This window comes from Ixodes scapularis, unplaced genomic scaffold, assembly GCF_016920785.2.
Source record: "Ixodes scapularis isolate PalLabHiFi unplaced genomic scaffold, ASM1692078v2 PGA_scaffold2__306_contigs__length_199485367, whole genome shotgun sequence".
In the NCBI taxonomy this organism is placed as follows: Eukaryota; Metazoa; Arthropoda; class Arachnida; order Ixodida; family Ixodidae; genus Ixodes; species Ixodes scapularis.
In genome coordinates this window covers 6,656,235-6,679,977 of record NW_024609857.1, presented here as the reverse complement: position 1 = coordinate 6,679,977, position 23,743 = coordinate 6,656,235, and the positions used below count along the sequence as shown (strand labels likewise).

Below are 23,743 nucleotides of genomic sequence, written 5' to 3'. Positions count from 1 at the left end.
GGGCTGGGGCGCTTGGGAATACTGCGAATGGTCTATTCTTGACATCTCAATTCGACACGAGAGCCCTGCTCCGTGGAAGTCTCCCAAAGTTAGTTGCTCCCTTTGAAGCTGCACTGTTGCTTCCTCGGCCAGCCCCAGGGGCGCAACTACGTTGTTTATTGACTGCCAGTCTTCTTGATTAAGACGGTGTTCATCATCCATGATAAACTCATCTCGGAAGTATCACGGCTCCAGCAGTCATCGCATTATGGCCCCAGGGGACATCCACCTCGTTACGCAATCCAGGATGGGCTTCTTAGACTGAGCTTCCGAAGCGGGGAAGCACGGTCTGCCACCTCATTTTTTTCACAACTTTTCGGGCCTTCTGCACATGAACAGCGAGTGCCATGTACAGCGAGCTGCAACGTGTGTGCAGCACACCTCATTCCTCAACAAAGAGGTCCTTCATCTGAAAAAGCAAAAGACCCTTCTAATTCTTCGAGTTAGGAGGCCCCATCCGAGGCGCCATTGTATGCGTGCACATCTTCGTCCTCCAACTCGGACAGGTCGGACCAACGTTACTCGATCAATTCAGTTGGCAAACTCCCACGGAGAGCGTAATCCTTTATCGTACCCCTCACTTGGGCTAACACTGTTCGAAGCGTAAACCTTCTTGCTCGCTGTGGCACGTCTTGCAACAGCAGTTCAAAACACAGCTGCAGCGGGCAAAAAGGTTGACGCTTCAAACAGCATTTCCGAATCTAGGGGTTTCCTAACCTTTAAAGGTCTCTGAACCACTTTGTTAGCAACAGGGCAAGCAGCAGGTGTGGTGAAAACACCTCAACAATCATCAGCTAAAAACAGCATTTTTTGCTTTATTTCCTGAATACTTGCGCTAAGCTGGATGGATCAACGGATGCTAACGGCTGTACCCTTCATAACGGGCACTGGCATGAGCAACCTAGCCTAGAAATTAAAAACAAGTGATTTGGCCCCTCGCCCTTCTAGGTTCATTTGCTTCCCTGCAATTTTATAACTATCACCAAGATAACTTTTGGGGAATGGAGAAAGAAAACTAAGAACATAACCCCTCGCCTCCTCCCCCGGCGAGGGAGTAGCCAATCTCCCTCTGTCCCACCTGTCTCCAGCTGTTCCTAGTTAGTTGTACGTCATTCCATTTCCTCTAGATAATTTCCACCAGTCTTCAAATCTTCTCTGTTATCAAAGTGTATCATCCATTCTCGTCCGCAAACCCCAGTGCTCCAGCTAAATCCATTGCCCCCTCCGGGAGGGCGGGAGCAAGTCCAATGCACCTCAGCACCACATGTTCTATTGTCTTGTCTTCCCCATGGCACACAGCACACTGCGTATCCATTTCCTCACACTTTGTCCTAAATGTCCTAGTCCTCAATACTCCTGTTCTAGCTTCGAATAACAATGAACTCCCCCGTGAATTATCATGCCAATGTTCCTTCCATATTTCCTGTTTTTGTCCCCTGTTGAAGCTGATTTTCCCTGCATTCTTTCCTCCCAGATTTTTCTCTCGGTTTCTCTTAATTTCTTTTCCACAGAGGTAGTCTATACTCTGTCCCAGCACTTGACTGTTGGCATTTGAATTTCAGTTTTCGGGTTCGGCTTGTCCATTTTGCTGTCCTGACTTTCCATGTATAAGTGCTTATATGCCTTTCTCGCCCATCGTGCATCATCAATTTTGTCTAGCTTTTGTTCAAATATCAACTCACTGGTCGCCTCGAAAGATGCCCAGCCCATGTCCCCCTGCACTTCTTCATTTAGTGTAAATTCCCATGCACCCCCAGTGCCAGTCTGCCCTCGCTCCTCTGATGAATCTCTAAGCTCAACTGGACCTCAGATTTCATGCATATAATACCGCATTGCCAAAGCGCACCAAGTTGCCAACCTGCACATATTCATCATAATAAAAGTACCGTACACATGCTTTATTTACTTTTTTGTGATGCCTATTTACATACCTAACACAAGAAACTGAACATGGAAAATTTCTTCTCTAGTACAAAGGACTTTAAAAATCTTTCTTTTGCACGCACCACATGAATCAGCTGTTGGATGCAAGCTTTTCGTCGAGGTACTGCACTTGGGGCGCTCCCACGCTTGAACTGTGGACAAGAGCCCCGTTCAGCTCGGCTCCGTTCCGTCTGGCCCCTGCCTTGAACTGCTGCCAGACAATGCGTGCAGCTTCGAGCTTTCCCGTAGCAATCAAGAGCACGCTCAGATTGTAGGCGGCGTCGATGTTGCCTGCAAACAAATTATGGAAGCCAGCTAGCACCAAGGTTTCCCTATTGTACGAAAAATAAACAAGGATATATATAAAAAAGGATCCGTTACGAGACACCCTAATCTGCCAGGGAGAAGACTGCAGCACTTACATTTGCGAGAAATCCTACACCGAGCGGTGCCCTTGCAGCATGCTTTACAAGCATTAAAGGGACTATGAAATTGCTTTTCTTTGCATTGGCTGACTGGTGCTCAAAATAAACGCTTCTCATTCATAAAGCATGACATGGGCATCATAGTCTGTTCCACCTTAAGATGTACTAGCGCAGCTAAATGCCATCTCAGTCAGTCGAGTGCTTGGCACATGCCATACTATTTCATACTTCATGCTCCGCTCCACCCAACCGGATGGTGGCGTAATGTACCTCGAGCTCTTGACTGGCCTGTGTGGCTCATGGGCCATTGTAAGGTGAAGCAAGTTACTATTATACAGAGTTTTTGGTCACATGTGCTCGTTTTTGTAAAGAGTGCATTTATGAGCCTCGCATTTCTTTTCCTCTTTAACCTGCTCGGTTGAGCTTGCCAGGGTTTAGCGCCAAAGAGGCCATGAGCCTTCGAAGAAGCGAAACAGGGAAAAGAAAAGAAACATGCTAAGCCAAAGGTTGCTACGGCGCCCCGAGACATCCCAAAAGGAAGCCAGTGTTGTCCGATTCCTGAGCACCCGCTTTCGTTTCATGGTCCCTTTAAGACCTACTGAAATGGTTGACTCTCACATTCACATAAGGTGAGCAACACTGAAGGACGTACGAGTCTTGATACAGAACATGACGTGAAACAATTGATGAACCTGGAAACTCCAAATAAGAAGGCGGCTCACTGTTTACAAGAAATGCATCGGATACAAGTCACTCCAGACCCCAAAAAATATTATTGGACACGGTCCATTTGCTTCCTTTGCCTGCTTTCTGATTGCTTCATTTTTCGAATGCGTGTGAGGTTTTAAAACATTTTCTAGATGTCGGCGGCAATCCTTTTATCGCTACGAGAGTAAAAAATGTGACCGGCAGCGTTTAATGTTGACATCCGTGTCATTAAACGTCATCTTGCGCCACTCATTTTTTTTTTATAAATACATTTAATTTTTAGCAGTCCAAATCAAACATGTGCTAAGAGCGCGTGCTTTTTGGGAGAGGCGTTCGCCTTTCCTTCAACCTCTTTCGGCGTAGAGGTTATCTTCCATTGGTCAATCTGGAAGCACAAAGGGTCCCAGCGCAGACTTAGACCACTGCCTCAAAATGACGGTTGGAAATGGTTCGCTTCCTGCTGCACCACTCGGTAAATCACACTAATTATTGATTGATAATGCTTAATTATGACTAATTCCGACTTCTACATGCTTTGTATGCTTTATGTTGCCCTAGCCTGATTGTAATGGTTTTTTGTTACTTTTGAGCGTACCTAATGCTTTTCACGCGAAACCCGACCTTTAAACACACTCCAAAGGACATTAGCATGCAAGTAACCTGGGCTGGCAAATTGCCACGACAAAACAAATCGGGTGAGCACCTGGCCACGTGACGATTGCAGCCTGCAGGTGGTTGTAGGCATCCCGAAGCAGGTCCTGGCGGACGCGAATCACGCCCAAGTTCACCAGCAACTTGGACTTGAGGTGGCAGGCGTCGCAGGCATTGCTCGAGCCCGAGTTGGATGCCGCCGTGGAATGCGGGTCCACTACACCGACTTCTGCGAAATACAGAGTACAGAGAATACTAAAGCATGTTCACTAAGCAGCACAGCTAAGTCAGCCTAGCATTTCAAATTTGTCCCAGCAAACAACTGCAAAAAGGCTTCACTTTGGATGAATCTGTGGCAGAAGCTCTTTATAGTAAAGACTAATGCTGCAGCATAATATAGATGCAGTGAAGCAAAGTCAAAAGTAGACAATTGTAAAGCTGCTACGGGCATTTGGGGAACTGATACAGCAAATATCTTGCTATAGAAAGATTTATCCTGAAAAAAATGACGTTAAGAGAGGTTCTAGTGTACGCATCCAGCTTGCTTGTCCCCAAGGCCAAGAAATGGCACCACAAACTAAAAACAATTATAAAGCCTTTACATCCCGGCCCAGTGAAGACAGTGGCCCAAGGGGTGCCTCTACAAAGAACTCGGGAATACTTACCAAGACCACCTGGAAGTCTTCAATCAGTAAATGAAGTTGGTTATTCTGGGCACCCAAACCATCAAGAGCATCAATCAGACTGTGGCAACCTCAGCTAGGACATAAGAAAATAATCCCACCAGCTTTTTCTAGAAGCAAAGCCTCCCTGAAAGTGTTTGGGTCCAAGCAGAACATGGCGACACCAACCTCCTTCCACGACGTTGCCCGTACCGCCGTCCAGTTTGGGTCTCTTGGCGGGGGTCTCCGCACTTTCGCCTGTGCTCTCATCCCGTCCACTCACGACTGGCCGAGACCGTCCGCACCGACACTGCTTCAGTGCGTGCGTCATCCGGAGGGCACTGAAAAGATGCGCCGGACAAATGTTACTGCCGCTGAGAAACAACAAACTGTTTCTGACCCTCCTCCCCCCCCCCCCCCCCAAAAAAAAAGAAAACTGAAATGCCAAGGCCAACCGAAAATATTTTTTTATAAAGAACTTCCGAAGTGGGGGTTGTATGCACAACAGATTGTCTAAAGTGCCGCTTTTCGGAACATTTCAGAGGGATGAAATTTTGTAAGCAAGAATAAACAGGTTCGTCGACCACGGCATCCCCTCGAGACACAGGCCGATGAGAGATGACTAACTGAGCCTTACAAACAGTGGCTGTATTTACTTCAAAGTTCACTTTAAAAAACGAAACACTTCGAAATTGAGAACTCTGCTAAAAACACGCTTAAGACAGAGTGCGTTACGACCTCTTGTGATCCCTTATGAGAGCATGCCGGCGCCATCTATCTGGGGGCGGTGGAGCATCTCCACAAATTGTTTTTGTGAATCTTTTTTTTTTTTTTCTCGCAGAAACGATTACACAAAGCGTGCTGCGACTGACGGCGGTAGCTGCTGCATTGTGGAAAGGCACGTTGAAGGAGATTTATTTTCAGCCAGTATGCTATACAATGTTTGCAATGGGTTCTTTGCTTTCGGTACAATTGATGTAAGAGACGTGCGTGAGGAGACATGTGCTTTGGTGGAACGATTGGGCAAGATGTTGCACGCGTTAAAAAAAGACAGAGACACACTTTCTTTTTTTTTGCTGAAACACTTTTTAAGAACGGAGGTGCCGGTGATTGTGCCTGTGGCGGAAGCAAAAGTATTTTCGTGAGCCATACATACTTTGAGCAGCAGCAGTGGGGCTGACGAGAGAGCGCGTCCGCACGGCGCGACTGTAGTACAGAAAATGGGAGTTCTAGACCATCCCCCATTCCCCTGACCTTGAAAAATGACCTTCAAGAAGTAAAAACAATATACAAAGATCACCCTGTGGGAACATGTTCCACCATTTCCTGTTCATAAATTTCTCCCAGTATATCTTTTCCCTTCATGTCAACTAAATGGTAATACAGATCACTGAAGAATTTCTTCATTCGAAAAAATTTGGTCGTATAATTCCGTTTGTAACCCTTTTCAAAAGCCCCTTTATAATTTCACAATCTCACAGTATCACCAACTTTGAATTTCGGCCCCCGCTTACTTTTCGGTCGAGCCATATAGAGTGCCTCTCAACCTTATAGGGAGCTTTGCTGGACCTTTGCGACGAATGATCTGCCCCTACCAGCGGACAGGGCCATTACAAGCGAACCAGAGCAATTGAGCTCCTTGGCGAGAACTAGTCACTGGACAGTGAGAACCCCAGCCATCCATCTGATCCACCACCAGAGGAGGAGGCCCTCAAGGAACTGCACAAACGGCAAATATGTGACCATCAATCCCACCTTGTTTAGTGGAGAAAACAGGCCTCGTTTGAGCTGCGGTGGAGCACGAATCGAATTGGAAGGAAAAACAGGAGTCATTTATTATGTGACAGCTGTTCATCTCACTGATCAGCCTAAAAAAATAAGAATTACTGAACTTATTAGCATTTAAATTCACATTATTTTATAAATTACTATTGTTCATATATAGTAGTACAAACATTCAATCTCGCAAATAGTTTAAAATGCAGTTCCAGGGTCACCTCATAGATGGCGCCAACGTACCAGTGCGTTCTCTCGCCGTAAGAGATAGCGAGAGCTTACCTAGTTGTAAGCAAACGTGAATGTGTGAACGGACCCTTAAAGCAACAAACAGACCTACGCCCTCCGCAAATGAGACAAGAACGACGACCAACCAGCGGATATCTTCCAGGGCGTTTTCATATCTCTCGAGAGAAGCGAGAGAGGAGCCCCTGTAGAAGTGGAACGCAATCGTCCGCAGCTGCAACTTTACGGCGTGACTCGCGGGAGAGGAGGGCTCCGTCGACGAAAGACGGCCGAAGACCACGCCGTCCCCGTCATCCGGAAAAGCCGAGGGACAGTCCGTGGAAGTCTCCTCCACTGACGCAGCACCCAGCAGCTGGCCGCAGAGCTGGACGCAGTCTTCGAAACGGCCGCAGTTGAGCAGGCAGTGGACGCGTTCCAGCTGCACGTCACGACAGTCCGGAACGGGGAGCCGGCCGTCAAACGCGTGGATTTCCTGCGCAAGTTTTAGTATCGGGTAAAGCGTTGGCCACTCCGGCCATGAAAACGAGCGCAATAAAAAGTTGCCCCGAAATGAACAAATTATGAATGTTACGATCATCGCGCCTTATACTGCTAGATAGCATATGAGCTTTTTTTTATGAACAAAGCCCGCACACCTGCTTTGATGCAGAGAATGAGAATAATAGCCAATCACTGACATTTACGAAAAGGGTTCAGGGAATGGTGAGGTGATGGTAGCAAGAGTCATATATCTAAGTCTGTAAGTCGCACAGCCTTATAAACACTTCTTTTACAAAAAAGATGATATATAAGTCGCACCCTCACGTAAAGTCACGCTTTCTCGTGTGGTTGCCATGGTGCTGCATTTACGCCGCCCCGCTTCAGCCTATCTTTAAACTGCCAAAACAGAAGACCATCGGAAGGTGTTCCAATGTTCGTCCTTTGTCGTAAATGTCAATACGGCCAACGTCATACACAATTAAGGTACACACTTAGAAGAAAAAAGTCATATAAGCTGCACCGTCGTATAAAGCACAGAAATGCAAATTTAGAAAAAAAAACCTAGATTTATATGCCAGAAATTATGGTCAATCCCAGAATAAATTGCATTTCTAAACCAAAAGGCTATCAGTGCATTGTCATTCGCTCATCTCTTTTCGTAAATTATATTAATAGGACTCCACATGCCCTCGTAAAAGTGGCTGCAAAGGATAGCTTAGCCTATCTGCGGGACTTTACGGCATTGTTCAGGCCTTCTAAATGCCTCATCGTCAACAGTGGTGGAACTGACAAGTGGTGATTTGGAGCAGCTCTTGTGGCAGGGAAAAACGGGTTTTGGTGTAGACAATTTTTAAGCTTTCATCTCAGAGAATTTTATACAATCTCTTTAAAAGCTAGCCTCTGGAAAAAACTGCAGTTGTTGGAGTGTTGGAAGAAGACTATTTAAAGTGTCATAACTACAGGGGATCTGGCCGCTACAGATATTTATTTGTTAGAGCGCAGCTCTTAGGCGCCCGTTTGCGGCTTGAGCAGCGTCGGCATCGCCGTTGGCGTAACCACACGGTGCATTATGGGTAAATTTCCCCGCTAAACCTAGCGGAAAATTTTCCCCTAAAAGGGAGGCTAGCAGGAGAGGAGAGGCATAGCCTCCTCTCTGTACCTTCCTCTGCTCGTCCTCAAGGGCTGCGCTCCAATTCGGCGTTACAGGGAGTTGTAAACGGTTTTCATTTTTTATTGAATAATCATACGCTGGTAATTTTGCAGACACCTTAAATAACCTACCGTAGGATACCGCGCATTCTCCCATACCACACTAAGCGCCCATACCCAAATTTGTAAGATCTGAGAAAATATGCACAGTACATTGATATGTAAAACTGATAACCGGACAAGTGCCCATCCCCCATTTTTTCGCGATTATCTCTAAATTTTGAGTGGGTGCTTGCCCGGTATTTTACGGTATTAGGAGTACCGAAGGCATCTTCGATTGTGTGTGACATAAAAAATTATTTTGGCTAATTTGTAGGGTTTGTATCACGCTACTCTCGCTCATATTTCACCTGCTACTGTTCATAGAGCAGCTAAGCAGAGCACATAGCCACTCTAACTGATCACAATGAATAATAGTGATTTTGGCCAAATATTTCTGAATTGAATATTGAATTGTTGCTTCACCTTTCTCCATGCCTTTCACTACGGTTACACCATGCTTAGACAAGAATTTAGCTAAGCTCGCAAAGGTTGTTCCCAAGCTTCTAACTGCCCACTTATGAGCTCTGTTAAATTTAATCTAGCTATATTTATAGAGTGTGGCCTCAGAAAGTCCAATACCTACATCGGGATGGGAAGTAAACGACAGATTTTACATAAAATTAAACCTATAAAGGAGCCCAGCCATACGTAATTGAGGGGTTTTATAAAATCCTCTTGCTACAAGCAAATATTTTCTTCAATTCTGAATTTAGAAAAACAAGCACAAATAATGAACGCAGGTTGTTAGATCATCGCTGCCTACCACATAGCATAATAGCCACAGTTACATTTTGAAAATTTTACTGCAATGTAAATATCAACAATCAAGTTTTCTTTCTTTTTTTTTATACATTAGAAGCGCACGTATACCAGAACACTTTGAAGGTGTGTTTTTCGCCTAAGTGCTGTGGCGAAGCGGGTGGCAAGATCGCTGTGTTCGCTCCGCGGGTATTGCTTCTCTGCAGTGCACCGGCGCTTGAGGAGAAGTGCACTCAAAAGGGCTAACCCACCGCAATCAACACTTCGAAAAGTATGACTATCGCAGCTCATTTTAAAGATAATATCAAATAGAGTATAATTTAGAACTACATTTTTTTTTTAATTTCAATATTTGCACAACGCTACTCTTTGCACATAGTACTTAGGCATCCAAAAAAACAACTGTGCTTTCTTAATTTTCAGTGACATCGCCCGCAATGCCACGTGAGAGACGCTTTCAGTTGCCTTTCTGAGAACAGCTCCCTTTTGGCTTTTGGCACAGGCATGGGGCAAATTGTGCACAAATACACCCCCCGGAGCAGCATGCAGCAGGTTGTTCGTTCTGGCCAAAGCCAAATTTCTAGCTGCAGAAAGTTTCTCTGTGGTAGTCCTTGTACGCCACATTTCTACGAAAATCCAGAAATGTGCAAACGTTCGGCCAGAGGCCCTTCAAACGTGGTGCATGGAACGCATCTTCAACTGGTGCGTTTATTGCAACTTAAAAATTGGCCCTTCGATTTCCACAAAACGACGTCGTAGAAACGTCACCTTGTCGCCGGCCGTGATCCTTGCAGTGTCACAGTGGCAGTGGTGAATGTGGCACACGTCTGTTTCACTGCAGCTCACTCTCCAGCTCGACAGCCCATGGAAACTTAGGCAGCCAAGGGTTGGGACGCCGCAATGGCAGCGACACACGCATTATTTCGTGTTTTTACAGCGGAGCTGTTAAGGGCTAGCTTCCTTAGGATCGTGTCCCGTACCAAACAAATCTCGACACCCGTGGTCGACGCACCACTCTGGTTGCCACCGTCGCACATAGATGGTGGCAACATTTCTTCGAAGGAAGAAGAGCGGGAACAGAACGAGCGGCGATGTGCGCAGCAGCGCAAATGGTTCCGCAACTGCCGCAAGGCCACTATCGCCTAAAGTTCCACAGCGTCAAGCACTTCAGATTCTCTTGCGAAAGAAGAGCAGATCGCTCGCCTGGAAAGCCACCACAGAGAACAGAAGCTACAGCTCCGCTTCTCTTAGTTCTTCACCAGAATGGAAAGGCTGAAAGTTTTTTTTAGAACTCCAACGACCAATCACTGGGATCGCAACATCCTACAGCATGACATTTTGGCTTTTGTGATGTCATTCATTGCCACTTGTGGACCCCTTTCGATGCATGGGCGGGACAGGACGCTAAACTGACGAGTAGTAGATGCGTTCTAGGCACCATACTCGAGCGTGAAAGCTCCGAGCTCACCTTGGCCACGGTGCAGTCTTCCCAGAGTTCCTGGAGATGGTCATAACAGTCGGCCGCTTTCTCGTAGCGCCCCAGGGCCATCAGGCGGCGGGCCGAGTGGTACGCTAGGGACAGGCTCGGTGCCGGTGCCACCTCCGACAGAAAGCAGCGTCTCCCATCAGGGCCATCCAAGACAGTGCTGCGGCCGGACACACGCGTCTGCAGCGCTTCCTGCATTCCCGAAGAAGTTGAATGACCACAGTGTGTCGACGGGTAAACGAATGCGCCGTACACAAAAATTTTCATACTTCGACAAATATAGGGTAGCTCCAGCGAATCCGACGTGGTAAAACAAGCAGGAAACATTGGTGCCTCCACATGGAAAACTCAAACTTTCACCGAATGTGCATTGAGCGGGTCAGTTTTACCTTGTGAAATTTCAAGGCGTAGTTCTCCTTCTGGGAAAAATAAGAGCAACAAATTTGCCAAAGTGAACATCGGGCGCATTTGCAGACGACAGGGTCAGCGACACAATCGACTTGTGGCACCACCTACCGGTAGGCGCAGCAGGTAGACGACGCACACTGTTGTCCGCTCCCTGCACCTATGGGTAGTTGAAACTTTATATGTGTTGGCACCAATTTTTCCGGCTCGTTTTACTGCGTCAGATCCGCCGGAGCCATCTCACATTTGTTCCGTAACTCTGACAGAAGCCGCTCCTGCTTCAGATTTTACGGACATTCCATTCGTGCTCCTGAGATGAAAGTGACTCTAGCAATCTATTCTTGTAAAAACATTATCTGCCGTTTCTTGGCCAATACATCCCTCAGATGTGACGTCGCTAAATGGTTTTATTTTGTACAGTTACTCGCTAAAATAAATCGAGCTGACAATTGTCTTTCAGATATTTTGACAAATTTCAACAAATGATATGCTAATGTTTACAGAATCTGTCTTTTTTTAATTAAATGAAGAGAATATGGCCAGCCGATGGCTGTAGTGAGAGCATCCCATGTCATTGCACTTAAAATTAATGCTGGCCACCCACCCCCGTGATGCACTCAATTTGAGGCCGGTGGCACCTAATATAACATTATTTTGCTCTACTGACGCTTAATGTCCGGTTAATGCAGCTCGTGGAGCACTCTGCCGGTTATGAGAAGCTCCGAGGACCGCAGACCCGACCGAGTGGATTATTTTCAGCCACATGCCAGTCGCCTAGAAGGCGCAAGTTGCACTCCAATTAGGTGGATGCACCCATTGCTCCTGTCCAGTTTCTTCTGTCCACAACTGGATATTGTGGGGAAATAAAAACTTAGGCCGCCCTCCCTGCTTCACAAATCGTTCATATCTGAGTAACGCTGGTTCGAGAGGTGGTTTCGTCATTTATAATACAACAAAAAAAAAATGACAAAAAGCTGGGCTGAGACAACACTGTCTTGAAGACGAGGCCTGCACCTTTCCCCCCCCAACCGCCGTCACCAGTGGATCCAGGCAGCGCCGTCTAGCTCACATCAGCATCGCCGCCAGCACGTCTTGCGGCGTCTCAAAACGAGCGCGACACTGGAACGCGGGGACGCCAAGACAGACGTGTCTGCCACTGGACAGTCTCTCGTCAAGCTTTGGCGCATTTGCCGCTCGGGACAAGTCGGAGATCCACCGACAACGACGTTACGCGCAGGCCTCGTCTTCTAGGTGGTATCGGGCAAGCCACCTTTGAAGACGGTTGCCCTTTCAAGACAGTTACCGCCACTTCTCCTTCCACGTGCCTCAAACAGGAGGACGAGCGCCTGGAACTGGGCGTCGTGCATCCCGAGGCAGTCGTAGCACTGGGCCATGTTCCACAGGGCGAGCAGGTTGCATGGATCCTGCTCCAGGGAGGCGAGGAAGAGCTCCACCGACGAGTGCCACTTCCCCTGCACGCACCGAGAGGCGGTCACGTGTCTGCGACAAACTTGCATCTGGCTTGCGCACGAACGGGACTTGGGTCGTTCTTTCGCCCATCTTGGAAAAAAAATGTATGCCAAATTGCTAGGAAATTGTGTTGCGTTTGTGAAATGTTCTAGCATCACAGACGTTTAGCGGTACTGAGTTTCCAGACGCCAGATGCCTATGTTCACAGCACCCTTCATTGGTTAGTTTAATGAATGACCACATGTACACTTGACAGTTGTTCTTAGAATGAAGCGATACTACCGCTCTTCCTCACCTAATTGACTCCTTTTCACCTACCCCTCTGGTCACGTTACCTCCCCGCTAACCATCCAGCGTCGAACACCTTGCTCCTCCTCTCCCACCCCTCAACCAATCAGTGTCGAGCCTCGCGGCCATGCTTTTATCTGGGCTTCACGAAATGCCGAACAAATAACCAAAAATGTTTTGCGTTAAAATGAAAAAATTATTCTGCAGGTCTGGTGCATGTACTCAAAAGCTAGGTTAAAAGTGCAAGAGCGGAAAGGAAAAGTGAAAAGTAATAAACGATTGACTAAAACAAAAAAAAAGAAAAAATAAAAGAAAAAATAAGTTGCGCGGGTTTGGCGCACAGTAGCAGCAATAGTCGGCGACAAAGTGAGAAGAGCAGGGCGTCTCTGTCGAACGCCCAGCCTCCGGCATGTGCTCGTTGCCTTTTGCTATGCTTTGGCTGCAAGTGCACGCCCGCGGCTCACAAGGCGCCGAAGCGTTATTGAAAGTAGGAAGATTATGCTGGAGGTGGGACAACTGAAGCTCCTCCCTGCCGTTCTCACTCACAGTGACATCAGGACGAATCAAATGTGCGGTTACACTAGAACTTCTCCATAGTAGTCGCTTTTTCCATTTTAAATCTGAAAAAAAAAATGTGGTGTGTGTAGTACCTTAATATGGCCCTCCATAGATCTTACGAAGTGCTCGCACACAGGTGACATTGCGTATGAAGAATGCCCCCCAAAAAATTACAGGAGGACACTTAAGACTGTTTATGTGAAGGAATGCGAAAGCATTCCTACAAGCAGTGCGCCATGTCTGCCTATCGCACACGGAGCTCCAGCGGTGACATCACGCCTCCCCACTGCGCAGGCGCGGCGCACCACGCCGGCTCCACGCCTTCCGTGTCGATGCATCTGCGTTGCTGTGCTTTTCTTTGTGTCTTATTTCTGAAGCAGGTCCACTTTGACCTTGAGTGCCCCGCCGACTTCCGTGACGAAGCATCTGCGTTGCTGTGCTTTTGGCCAATGGGAATTTAACTGCCGTTTCGCAGCTACAGACGGTTACAGACAATGCTGGCTCCGCTCCACGGGACAGTTAATGCTTTTGCATTAAAAACTTTCTGAACACACTCCCAACTGACCTCTTAACAACAGCAATACATAGCGATCAACTTTGTTGAGTGATTGTGGGTTGCTGTTTTTGGCATCGATGTAAAGGCGCATTCACACCGGCAATGCGGTAGTCGCACGATAACTTTCATCGCAAAAGCGACCATAGCGGAAGGAAAGCGACACGATTTGAGCAGTCGCTACCTGATCCGACTTTCTGCGATGCGATCTAATCGCGGAGCAGCTGAGCCAACCAGCGGCGATCAACGCAAGCGTTTTCGAAAAGCGACTTGCAAACGAAGGTGTTGGACTCGCTCATCGCACACGCCAGTGTGACCATCTAATTATTTTGCGATGCGAGCTAGTCGCATCGCACAACTGCTTTGCATCGCCAGTGTGAATGCGCCTTAAGGGAGTCAAAAAAGAAAGACCACAGTAACAGCACCGTGTCAAGAATTACAAAACATAGTAGGTAAAGAATTGAGGAACAAAGAATTTTCGACAGCCAAGTGGAAACTTGACACTTATTTCATGCAAGACCAAAAAGCAGCCTTTTCTGAGGGCACTGACCAGTGACCCACTTCTTTCTGACAAGATAGCAGCAGCAGCGTGCATTAAGGGCTTTCCTCTCCACCGCCGCCATTTCCCTAAAATAACCGCCACAGTGCCTTTTTTTGTTTTTCTGTCCTAAAATAACAGTCCTCATTCTAACTCGCCACTGTCCAGTTGCATCTTTGCAAAAGATTCCACATGTTTGGCGAGAAACTCCATTTGCGCAGCAAAAAAAGTTGATGCCACAATACAATTTTGGCTTGTCGCGTGGCACCCTGACCTGCTTGCTGCGGCTCTCTCACCTTCTTGGCCAGGTGACAGCCAACGAGGTTCAGCAGTGCTGAGCGGACGCTGTTACTGCTCGAAGCTTGAAGCTTCTGCAGAGCTTTCCAAATGTCAGCTCCGGCGTCAGCCATGCTTTCAAAGCAGACAAGGGCTGTGGGTACACCGACACAAAAAATAAATTCAACGTGGTGTGTGGCCAATTCTTTTCATTCTCCATTCAATTTAAGCCAGCGAGGGAGGCTCTCGTCAGCAGTGCCTGGCAGTGTCCATCGGCATTATCAAGTTTGGGCAAAGAAGATGAAGGTTGCATAAGAACCAAAAAAAGCACATAACAACAGTGATGACACCTTTTAGATTAGTGCATTGTTCCGAAAAGGTTTTGTCTTTGTCTTACAGATGCAAACAGCCTATAACTTTGCAACTACCCGAGATGAGACGATTACTTGGTCCTCCCGTGCCCAAATGCCCATGCACCATGCATGCTTAGAGCGTGCTTGAGATTAGAGCCACCATCACTGCCCCACCCATCTCTTACCAAGACGTAGAGCCATTTAAACAAGCAGCTAAAAGCCGAAAAAAGTCCCGAGAACCAGGAGTAACTGCACTGGCGACAAAACAAGCGCATGCTACGAGAAAGCCAATGAGTGCTCGAGTTGACCGCACCAAAAAGAATTTAAAAAAAGATAAAAGGGAAGGGTATAGCCATGGTTGTGTTCATGTAAAGCCGACTAGAAGCCTCTATGCCAGTGCAACAGCCACCGCAAGTTCAGGCTACCTGACCACCTTTACAAAAACAAGCAAGCTCTACCAAATTAACATCAACCCAGAGTTTAGAACATCAATGCCAAGCATCACCTTGGAAATATGTCACAAAAGGGTCCAGAGCCTGGCAGCGGACTTCGGTGAGGCATCGCCGGACATCGGGCGAGGCGCCGGTGGAGATGTAACCGCACACCGCGCGGAGCACACTGCACAGGGACCGGAGTGAGGCATGGTCCCTGTACTGTGTTACCCGCAGCCAGTCTCGTTCCTGTTCCTGCTGGTGAAGCAAAGACCAACGCTGAGAGAACAACCTCACTACCTTGCTGTCATTCACGTCTCCCAATTAGCGCTGCAGTCACCGCATTTCAGTCGATGCCTGATGACGAAAGGCTGCCTTTTTTATAAAACATACCACCGTTATCTTACGGTTAGGGTGCTGCATTCATAGACTGATTAACTTTGAATACATGCGGTGCATCTCCGGATCCATTCATGCACTAGGTAACTTGTATTTTCCCCTTAAAATGTGCACCTATGGCAAAGCGTTGAACTCTTCACTTTTGGCTTTGACCTCGTTACAGAACATCACATAAAGAATTTAATTTGATTTATTCATTTAAAAGGGCATAAACACTTTCTAGCAAAATACACACAAAAGAAAAGATAGAAAAGAAACACACACTAGAACAAGAAAAACAAGAAAATGTGTTAACAGATTTTCTGATGGGTTGGCAAAACTGCAGGAACAAATACAAAGAATCACCCAATATTTTACCGAAAGACAAGCTAGAATAGGAAAAACACAAAAGCAAAGAGCACAGAACTTAAAAAAAAAGGATGTTTATTTTTTTTTTATTTCACAAGTCACAAGATGTGTCATGAGACGCAAGGAATGAACAAAACAATTCATGCGAATGACACGAGACATCATCTTCAGGAAATGAGTTCCAGTCGCTGATAGTCAACGGGAAAAAGGAATATATAAAAACAGTCCTTGAAGCACTGGGGCTGACGAAGGGTACGGCTATGTTCGTTGCGAGTAATTCCAAGCACATCAGAAGTGACGTAAACTGTTCTATTTATCTGCAGAAAAAAAAAGACACGTGGACCAAATAAAATTTATCTATCTATTATTAGCTGCAATGTACACTCACACACAAGAACACGAGAAATTAATCATGAAACAAATCAAGCGTCCCGACCCTTCGTTTAGGGGGTAAATAAATAAATAAAAAAATAGTTAAAGGGAATTGTAGAAATAAACTTTTAAAATACCTAAAGCACAGAATGAAGAGAAGGAAAACCAATAACTCAATGAAGAAGACTGTAAATGCGCAATGCTGTAAAGGCTAAAACTTAGCCAGGGCAGTATGGCTGCTAGCATGCACCACAAGACAGTGGTTACATGACTGCATGCCAGTGCAGTGGCACTCATTCCTATTGGAATGGGCAGGGGTGGGAACCAAACTCGAATGATCCCTGTTGTTCTGCAGTGAGCTTTCGCTTCACCTGTTTCGAGCTGCAATGTGCTAACGAACTCGGCTACACCGAGAAAGAAAAAAATGACGGATGCATCATCGACGAAGAAGTTCAGGCTGAGATAACTTTGTTGAGCACCATCAAAGGAACAGTTACGGGCACTCACATCTTTTGTCACTTCTGGAAGACCCAGAGCAGAGATGTAGGACAGCAGTTGAAAGCTGTTCACAAAGTCGTTTTCGCTCAACAGCCTCTCAGCCAGGCTGCAACTTGCAAGGACCAAAAGTTCAAAGGACGCTGGATCTTGCACTGCAATATGAAATTACGAGTTGCTCAAGCCTAGCAGTTGGTTATGTCTACATGTTGCTTGTAGAAGGCACCCGACAAAAACCGTTTGCACGGCGTACTCACTTTTCAGTCTCTTTCCGACCTGCCGAAACGACTTGATGAGATCTCCGACATCTTCCACCACAGAGGTCGTGCTTGAGGCGTAAGATGCATTCAGCAAGATGGATGCTTGAAATAGGCGATAAAAGAGCATTTCTGTCTCAGCTGTCGGCGTCTTGCATTGTGTCTTATTTAATCACAGGCCAACGCTTGCCAGCAGCTCAGGCACTGACCAATCAGGTACCAGGAATTCGCCAGTGACCTGGTGGTGCTTCGACCATGTTCACTATACGCACCTTTCTCAAGAAGCACACCGTAGTGGCGGGTCAAATCTTGCAAGCCAATCTGAATGCATTTGGATTCGTTGTGCAATATGGCACATGCCAGGGCCAATGTCCCACTTTTCACGGTAGCGTCTGCATGGGCACGTAAAATGAATTAATATTCTGAAGCGTTATGGCTAGGGTGTGTATTTTCCGGTTTTAACCGAAAAACACCGATAAACATCCGTCGGTGACAAAAATACAAAATCGGTTAAAACCGAAAAACACCGGTGGTTGGATATTTTCGCCCCGGTTAAAACCGAAAAACACCGGTCGTTGCACGTTTCAGACCTAGCGAAACCCTTTCCCCGTAGAGGTTCGTCAAACGTGTTATCTCGTCGATCCTGCATTCTTCCAGTGTCTATACATGGCTTGCACGTGGTGTCAGTCCGCCCTCCTTTCTGGGGGTCAAAAGCGTCTAGTTAACGCAGTGGAAGCTAAGGTCTCACACGCCTTTCCCCCATTGTGTCGCCCATTGCCCCCTTTTGTGGAAAAATTAACGCAGTGGAGGGTACGCTCTCACGTGCCCTTTCCCCATTGTGTTTGGCCAAGTAATGTTGGTACAAGCCATGTATTCAGAGGTTGCTGTGGTTCCTGCAAGACTCTGCCAACATCCGTGTCGTGCAGGCTACTGACCTTTCAGAACTAAGACTGAGATGCGTTCCTTGTTATCTTGTTAGTTTCCATGGGCTTTTGGGGAAACAGAAAAGGGGTTTTGTTGGCGGGAAAGTTTTTCACTGTGTATAAAAGGACCGTTCTGTAAAACAATTTGCAGACGTGTTTGAGAAGGCGCGTCCGTCCCGCGTCTGCGGGTTTGCTCAACGTGAGACTTGCTTCTCTTCGTCGTCACGCGGAGTAGAAGGCCACCAGGATGGGAAGTAAGCGGAAAGCTCAGGATGACTACGCTACAGATTTCATGGATGAATCGTCGTTCTGGTTCCGCGTGCCAATTGTTAATCCGTGCATAAACGTGGAGCTGCAGCCTGAGGGATTTGTGCCTTATGAAAGTATCTATCAGCTGGTCCTCCGAGGCGAGAGCTAGCTGAGTGACCTAGAATCAGAGTTTCTTTGTTACCGCCAGTATGCTGTGACTAGCACCGTTCATCCAGTGTTATTTTGGAAACTTCATTTACCTGACTAGCCACTACTGTCCCGAGCCTCGCTGGACATTTTGGGATTTCCTGTGTCCAACGCAAATGTGGAGCGTGCGTTTTCAAAATTGCGGGTTGTGAACCGCAAGGAACGTGCTGCCATGACGGATGCAAGCCTCTCGAAGTATGCTTGCATCTACTATAATAACAAAGTGTGAGAAATAGATGCTTCCTCGAGAAGTGTATGAAATATGTGAATAAAACTGGAACTCTCTCTCTGTGATCAATCGCGTTTTTTTCCACCGATAATCACCGATTTTATCCTCGTTGTGAGACGTTCCACCGAAATACACCGGTGTTTCGAAAATAAGTAAACACCGAAAAACGTCCGCCGATCTTTCTCACAAATAAACACCGGAAAGTACACACCCTAGTTATGGCCAACAAAATCAACATTCACCTGTATTTATTCTAAAGAGATGCATCCCCAGCAGATAAATGATGAAGACTGTCATAAATACAAGAAATATTTCTATGGCTACTTGAGCCTTTCTGAATGCACGCATATCCTCGAGTGGGTCTGGACATTTCATAGAACGCAGTTTCATAAAAAAAACTGTTTCACCGAACGTCATTTTGTCGAACGCTGTTTCATTGAACTATGCCGAGATGAGGACTTGGAACTTTTGATCTAATAATTTTCTTTTAACAACAGAATAGCAGACCTTTCTTTTCCTCCAGAGAGGTGAACTATTAATAGGAAACTTCATATTTCTAAGCATTTCTATTTTTTTTTATAGTAAATGATGAGGTGTGCTGGGGCTACAGGCCATTTGTCAAAAGACAATTTGTAGCAGGGCAGTTCGTCAGATAGGGCAATTTGTCGCATTGAGTTTGTCAGACTATTGAAGGACCTTTGCAGGACTGTTCGTCGAAAAGGGCTGTTTGTCTTTTGACGAAGTCCTTTAGCCCTTGTGCTGCTAATGTGGCCAATAATAACTGGGAACGCCACCTTGACATTTTATGAAACCTGGGATCGGGTGCAGTGACAAAAGTACATCCCTTCAAAGTATATCCTCGTCCTTGACGGGACGTAATGTTTCAAGCACAAAGCCATCCTTGAAGCAATGACATGTCTCCATGTCAAGTGAAACAGAAAAAGAATGGTATCTCCACTGTTTATTTTTTATCCTCGGCAGAAACATGGACTTGCCGGCTTTTCAACCTACATTTCAGAAGCTGTTTTCCTAGAAGAAATGAAAACACAAGTAACTAAATAAATAAAAGAATAAAAAAGGCAGAGAGAAGAATAGTTATATTCCTTTCTGGACGTACCTTTTATGTGCAAACAAATAGGGAACAAAGTATGGGGTGGAGCACAGCTGCTTATATTGACTGAAAATAGTAAGTTGCATACCCCCTCAAGTTTTGTTATGTTCTATGATTCAATAGCCAAATGTTTGGTGAAAAAATTACCATGGTATTCATCTTATTTCTGGTGAATGTGATTCGACAGCAACGTGAACACAACTCAGAAGTAAGAGTAAAATAGTATATAAAAAGCATTATAATCCTCTGAAATTTGGTGAAAAGAAATTCAAAGAAAAGGTGTCAAGCGATTCGATGAAAGAACATTTGATGAATAGGCGTTCAATGAAATGTCCACTTATTAATGCGAAGGCATTAAATGTATCATGGAGCAAACCGACGTCATCAGCTTTTGAAGCCATATCAAACGGCACCTTCCCCTGTCCCAATGGAGCGAAGCCTGCCGTATTTAGCAGAGATCTGATAGATAGGCTCCCATTGGCTGGTGCCGTTACTGTTTCAAGGAGGAAGGTTCCCATTGGCTCTCGCGCGGCATAGTTCCAAGGAACGGCACCAGAGAGAAGCCCTCTCCATGGCGGCGCAGCGCACGCGGCGGCCCGGCCGCCGGTAAAAGTGAGCAGAGCCGGCACAGGCAAACTCCGAAGAGGTTGCACGGCCGGGCTCAGCGCGGCGCGGCCACCCATCCTCAAAAAGGTGGAGTCATCATGACCATAGTTTTTACAGTGATATTAATTCTGGAGTAGCACTTGCCTGGATATCATGAACAAGATATGACAAACGGTGTATGATTAATACGATGTTCGGTAGTCCAAGCTTAGCTCATTACAGGGACTTCGATCGTTAGAAAGCGTTTGTACCGAGTGGTTTCTACCTTCAATGACACTGTTGGCGCGCTTTTTTCTCTACGAGGAAATTTCTATTTTCTTTACCTCGCAGGAGATCGAACAGTGTGTAGAACTCGTGCACGAGCGTCCGCTCCGAAACGCCGTCCAACGTTGCAACCTATGGATTAGGAACCAAAGAAATGCTTTCTGAAGGCCCCAGTGATTTCCAAGGCTTCGGGGCTTCGGGCTGCACCGCATTACCTCTGCCCGGCACACGAGTCTGTTGTGTTTCCACACCAAGTGGTGCAAGGCGTCGCTCGGGGCCTCTTGTACATCCAAGAGGCGACCCGCTTCTTTGAACCTCAAGTACTTGAAAGATTCGATAACTCCTTGCAGTGAACTCTCGTCCATAATTTCAAAAACAGCGACCACCGTCAATATAATCGCAACAGTTATTTTGATGTCCGCAACGCCACAACGCCACCTTCCGACCTTCCATAAAGTTCCATAAAGTGAAAATATTTTTTTTTTTTTTTAAATCGTTGTGACGTCCCTTGTTAAAATATGCATTGCTTTCGCTTTCTTTTGACGTGACTTTAACCACTTTAAAACTTTTCCATCTTGGACCATTTGGGCTTCGGACCGTGCTTCGGACACTGGCTTCGGACTCGGTACTTCTGGTCACAGCTTCTGGTCCTCGTTGATTGGCTGAATAAACGTTTAAAAATGGCGGGCCGGTTGGCGGCAAGGGCAAGAGAAACTTGTTGAACCAAACATTGTTCGAAGTTAACTTGTTTACCAGCTGCCCACTTGCACCGAAGTCATCTCTGACAGGTAGGGTCAAGTGAGGTGTTGCTACGGTGCATGGAACGCGTCTCCGACGGTTCCAGGCATGTTGCTAACTGGTGACTACGCATAATCAACCTCACTTAAAAAATCGCGGGTTGACTTACGAATTGTGGTGGCGTGCTAGCCGTACGTGTAACTGACCGTCGCTTCGTGCTTGGACAGTGATGAGACTGCATCAGTTCATTCCTGCGAGTTCTGGTTTTATTTCTTTCAGGTTGGCGCCCGCGCGTAACCAATGGCAACCCCGAAAGAACGAGCGGTGACTTCCAAGTCGCTCATCCTGCTGCTTCAGGCCTTGGAAGGACGAACCACGACGGTGGAACTCCGCAATGAGATAGTCGTACACGGGACTGTCGAAAAAGTCGACAGGCAAGCGGCTGCCCTCTTCTAAACATGGCCACGTGGTTGCGACGGCAGCTTATTGGGATGAGATTGAGCGGGAGACTGCTAGGATTGGATTAAAGGGGAAGGGAGGGAGACCATGGGCACGTGACTGGTGAGAACTGGGCTATCCCCCAACCGATCGCTGCCACCTCCATAAACAAGCTTACCGGAAAGTAATGATCCTGGCTTAGTAGCAGTAGTAGTGCAGCGAGTTTACTTGTAGAAGTAATATGTCAACCAGCATTCTGGTGCTGAATTGCTAGCCGTCACCCTAGATGTTGGTTCAAGGTGTACTGTTAAATGGCACCGTCCAGAGAGGCCTTAGTGGAGTAACGGTCATAACTACTGTCGACGCGTCACAGTGCCATGCCTCTCCCGCAGCTGCATGAACGTGGACATGGCGAACGTCATGCTGACCGTGCCCACCTCTAGCGATGCAGCGTCGCCCGTCGGCCGCTTCGAGCAGTTCCACATTCAGGGCCGCCAGGTGCGGTACGTTCACGTCCCAGACGACGTGGACATGATGGCCGCCCTGAAGCAGAAACTGGAGGAGCTACAGGGCAGCCGGGGCCAAAGCGACAGCAAGCCCTCAGGAATGCTGCTGCTCAAGACCCGCCAGCTGCGCGAGAAGATCCTCAGGCGGAAGGAGGGGAGCCTGCTGGGCAGGGGAAGGCCCCGCCAGCCATAGTGGACCAATAAGGCCTACAACACAAGGCCTTCCCCCCCCCCCCCCAAACGTCTTTTTTTTTTATAGTGAATCCACACAGCGCCACCCACTTTGCATCAGCATCGTCACCGGAGCGTCACTAGCACGCGACGACGAACGTGTCTCCTGCTTTTCTGCATCTCTCGTTGAACTTCCACGTATATTTGCCTCTTGGGGCGTGTAATGCACGGGCCTTGTGTACTAGGTAATAGGCAGACGGACATGGCCTGTTCCGGGATTCTTTTATGGCCTCGCCTTCAGCTGTGGACTGGTGCTCCCTTCACCGTGGTCGTGCCTGGCGTGTGGAAAGCCAACGAAGAAATACCGCACCGGTTTGTGAAGTTGCCAACGAAGAAATACACGGACCACCCAGGTGATCGTTTGACTGATCTCGATCGGTTCAGTGGCTGACGTGGTTCCTTGCAACGGGTCTTCGTCCAGAACCCTCCCCCCCTTTTGTGGCTATTGAGTCGATTGGTCTAAATGTCTGGCCGTGGAGAGGGCGGGGGGCTGTCGCCTTGTCAGGCATGTCGATACCTTTTGTGACGGCCCCCCAGACAGCTGTATTCCTCGACGGTTATCTAAATAAACTTTGATTTGATTTGATTTGATTTGAAAAAGGGCATTTCTGGGGTCTATGTCACGATACGACCGACACTGTGAGAGATGCCTCTGTGAACGCCTTGGGAGAGGAACCTTTGGGAAGCCTCGGACTAGCAGACAACAATTTAACAAGAGGCTTGGCTTCTTCGGGGTGCCAAGTCTTGGCCAAATGTCGGCTGCCACTTTGAGGTGTCTGTAAAGTTTCTTTTCAACTCCTTCATGATTTGTTTGAGCGAGTGCATTCCTCTGCATTTGATTAGCCATGAAGGTGTTCTTCACGTATTGAAGCGAAAAAACTTCCAACAGGTCTCGTAACCACATACTACAGATGCGAGCCATTTTTCCAGTTGTCAATTACGAGCATCTACGTAGCTTTAGCCCAATTTTCACTTTCCGAGCCAGACACCTCTTAAAACACTTCAATATTTGAGGGCTTAGTCTTGGAAACTCCTGCTGGAAGATGTTACATATCCACGGCGTCTTCAAGAAGCCGCCGGCACCATAGAAAT

At 47.0% G+C, this 23,743-nt stretch overlaps 2 protein-coding genes across 3 annotated transcripts; one reads left to right on the top strand and one right to left on the bottom strand.

Annotated features, from left to right (window-relative positions):
• LOC115319079 lies at nucleotides 1-21,173 on the bottom strand. Its single transcript, XM_040219090.3, has 13 exons — nucleotides 20,954-21,173; nucleotides 20,798-20,870; nucleotides 17,422-17,541; nucleotides 17,150-17,254; nucleotides 16,905-17,047; nucleotides 15,353-15,533; nucleotides 14,515-14,648; nucleotides 12,137-12,283; nucleotides 10,389-10,598; nucleotides 6,559-6,902; nucleotides 4,598-4,749; nucleotides 3,799-3,975; nucleotides 1-2,253 (listed from the first exon to the last, which is right to left on the bottom strand). Exons 1-13 carry the CDS (start codon nucleotides 21,101-21,103, stop codon nucleotides 2,054-2,056), a joined length of 2,136 nt encoding a protein of 711 aa, XP_040075024.1. The 5' UTR covers nucleotides 21,104-21,173; the 3' UTR covers nucleotides 1-2,053.
• Nucleotides 21,174-21,396: 223 nt separating this feature from the next.
• Nucleotides 21,397-22,658, top strand: LOC8035297 (U7 snRNA-associated Sm-like protein LSm10). 2 transcript variants are annotated; one of them, XM_029978874.3, is made up of 3 exons: nucleotides 21,397-21,526; nucleotides 21,756-21,910; nucleotides 22,307-22,658. In XM_029978874.3, exons 2-3 carry the CDS (start codon nucleotides 21,777-21,779, stop codon nucleotides 22,611-22,613), a joined length of 441 nt encoding a protein of 146 aa, XP_029834734.2. In that variant the 5' UTR covers nucleotides 21,397-21,526; nucleotides 21,756-21,776; the 3' UTR covers nucleotides 22,614-22,658. The 2 variants fall into 2 exon arrangements, with proteins under 2 accessions (XP_029834734.2, XP_029834733.2); XM_029978873.4 differs by having other exon boundaries at nucleotides 21,521-21,582.
• Nucleotides 22,659-23,743: the final 1,085 nt, after the last annotated feature.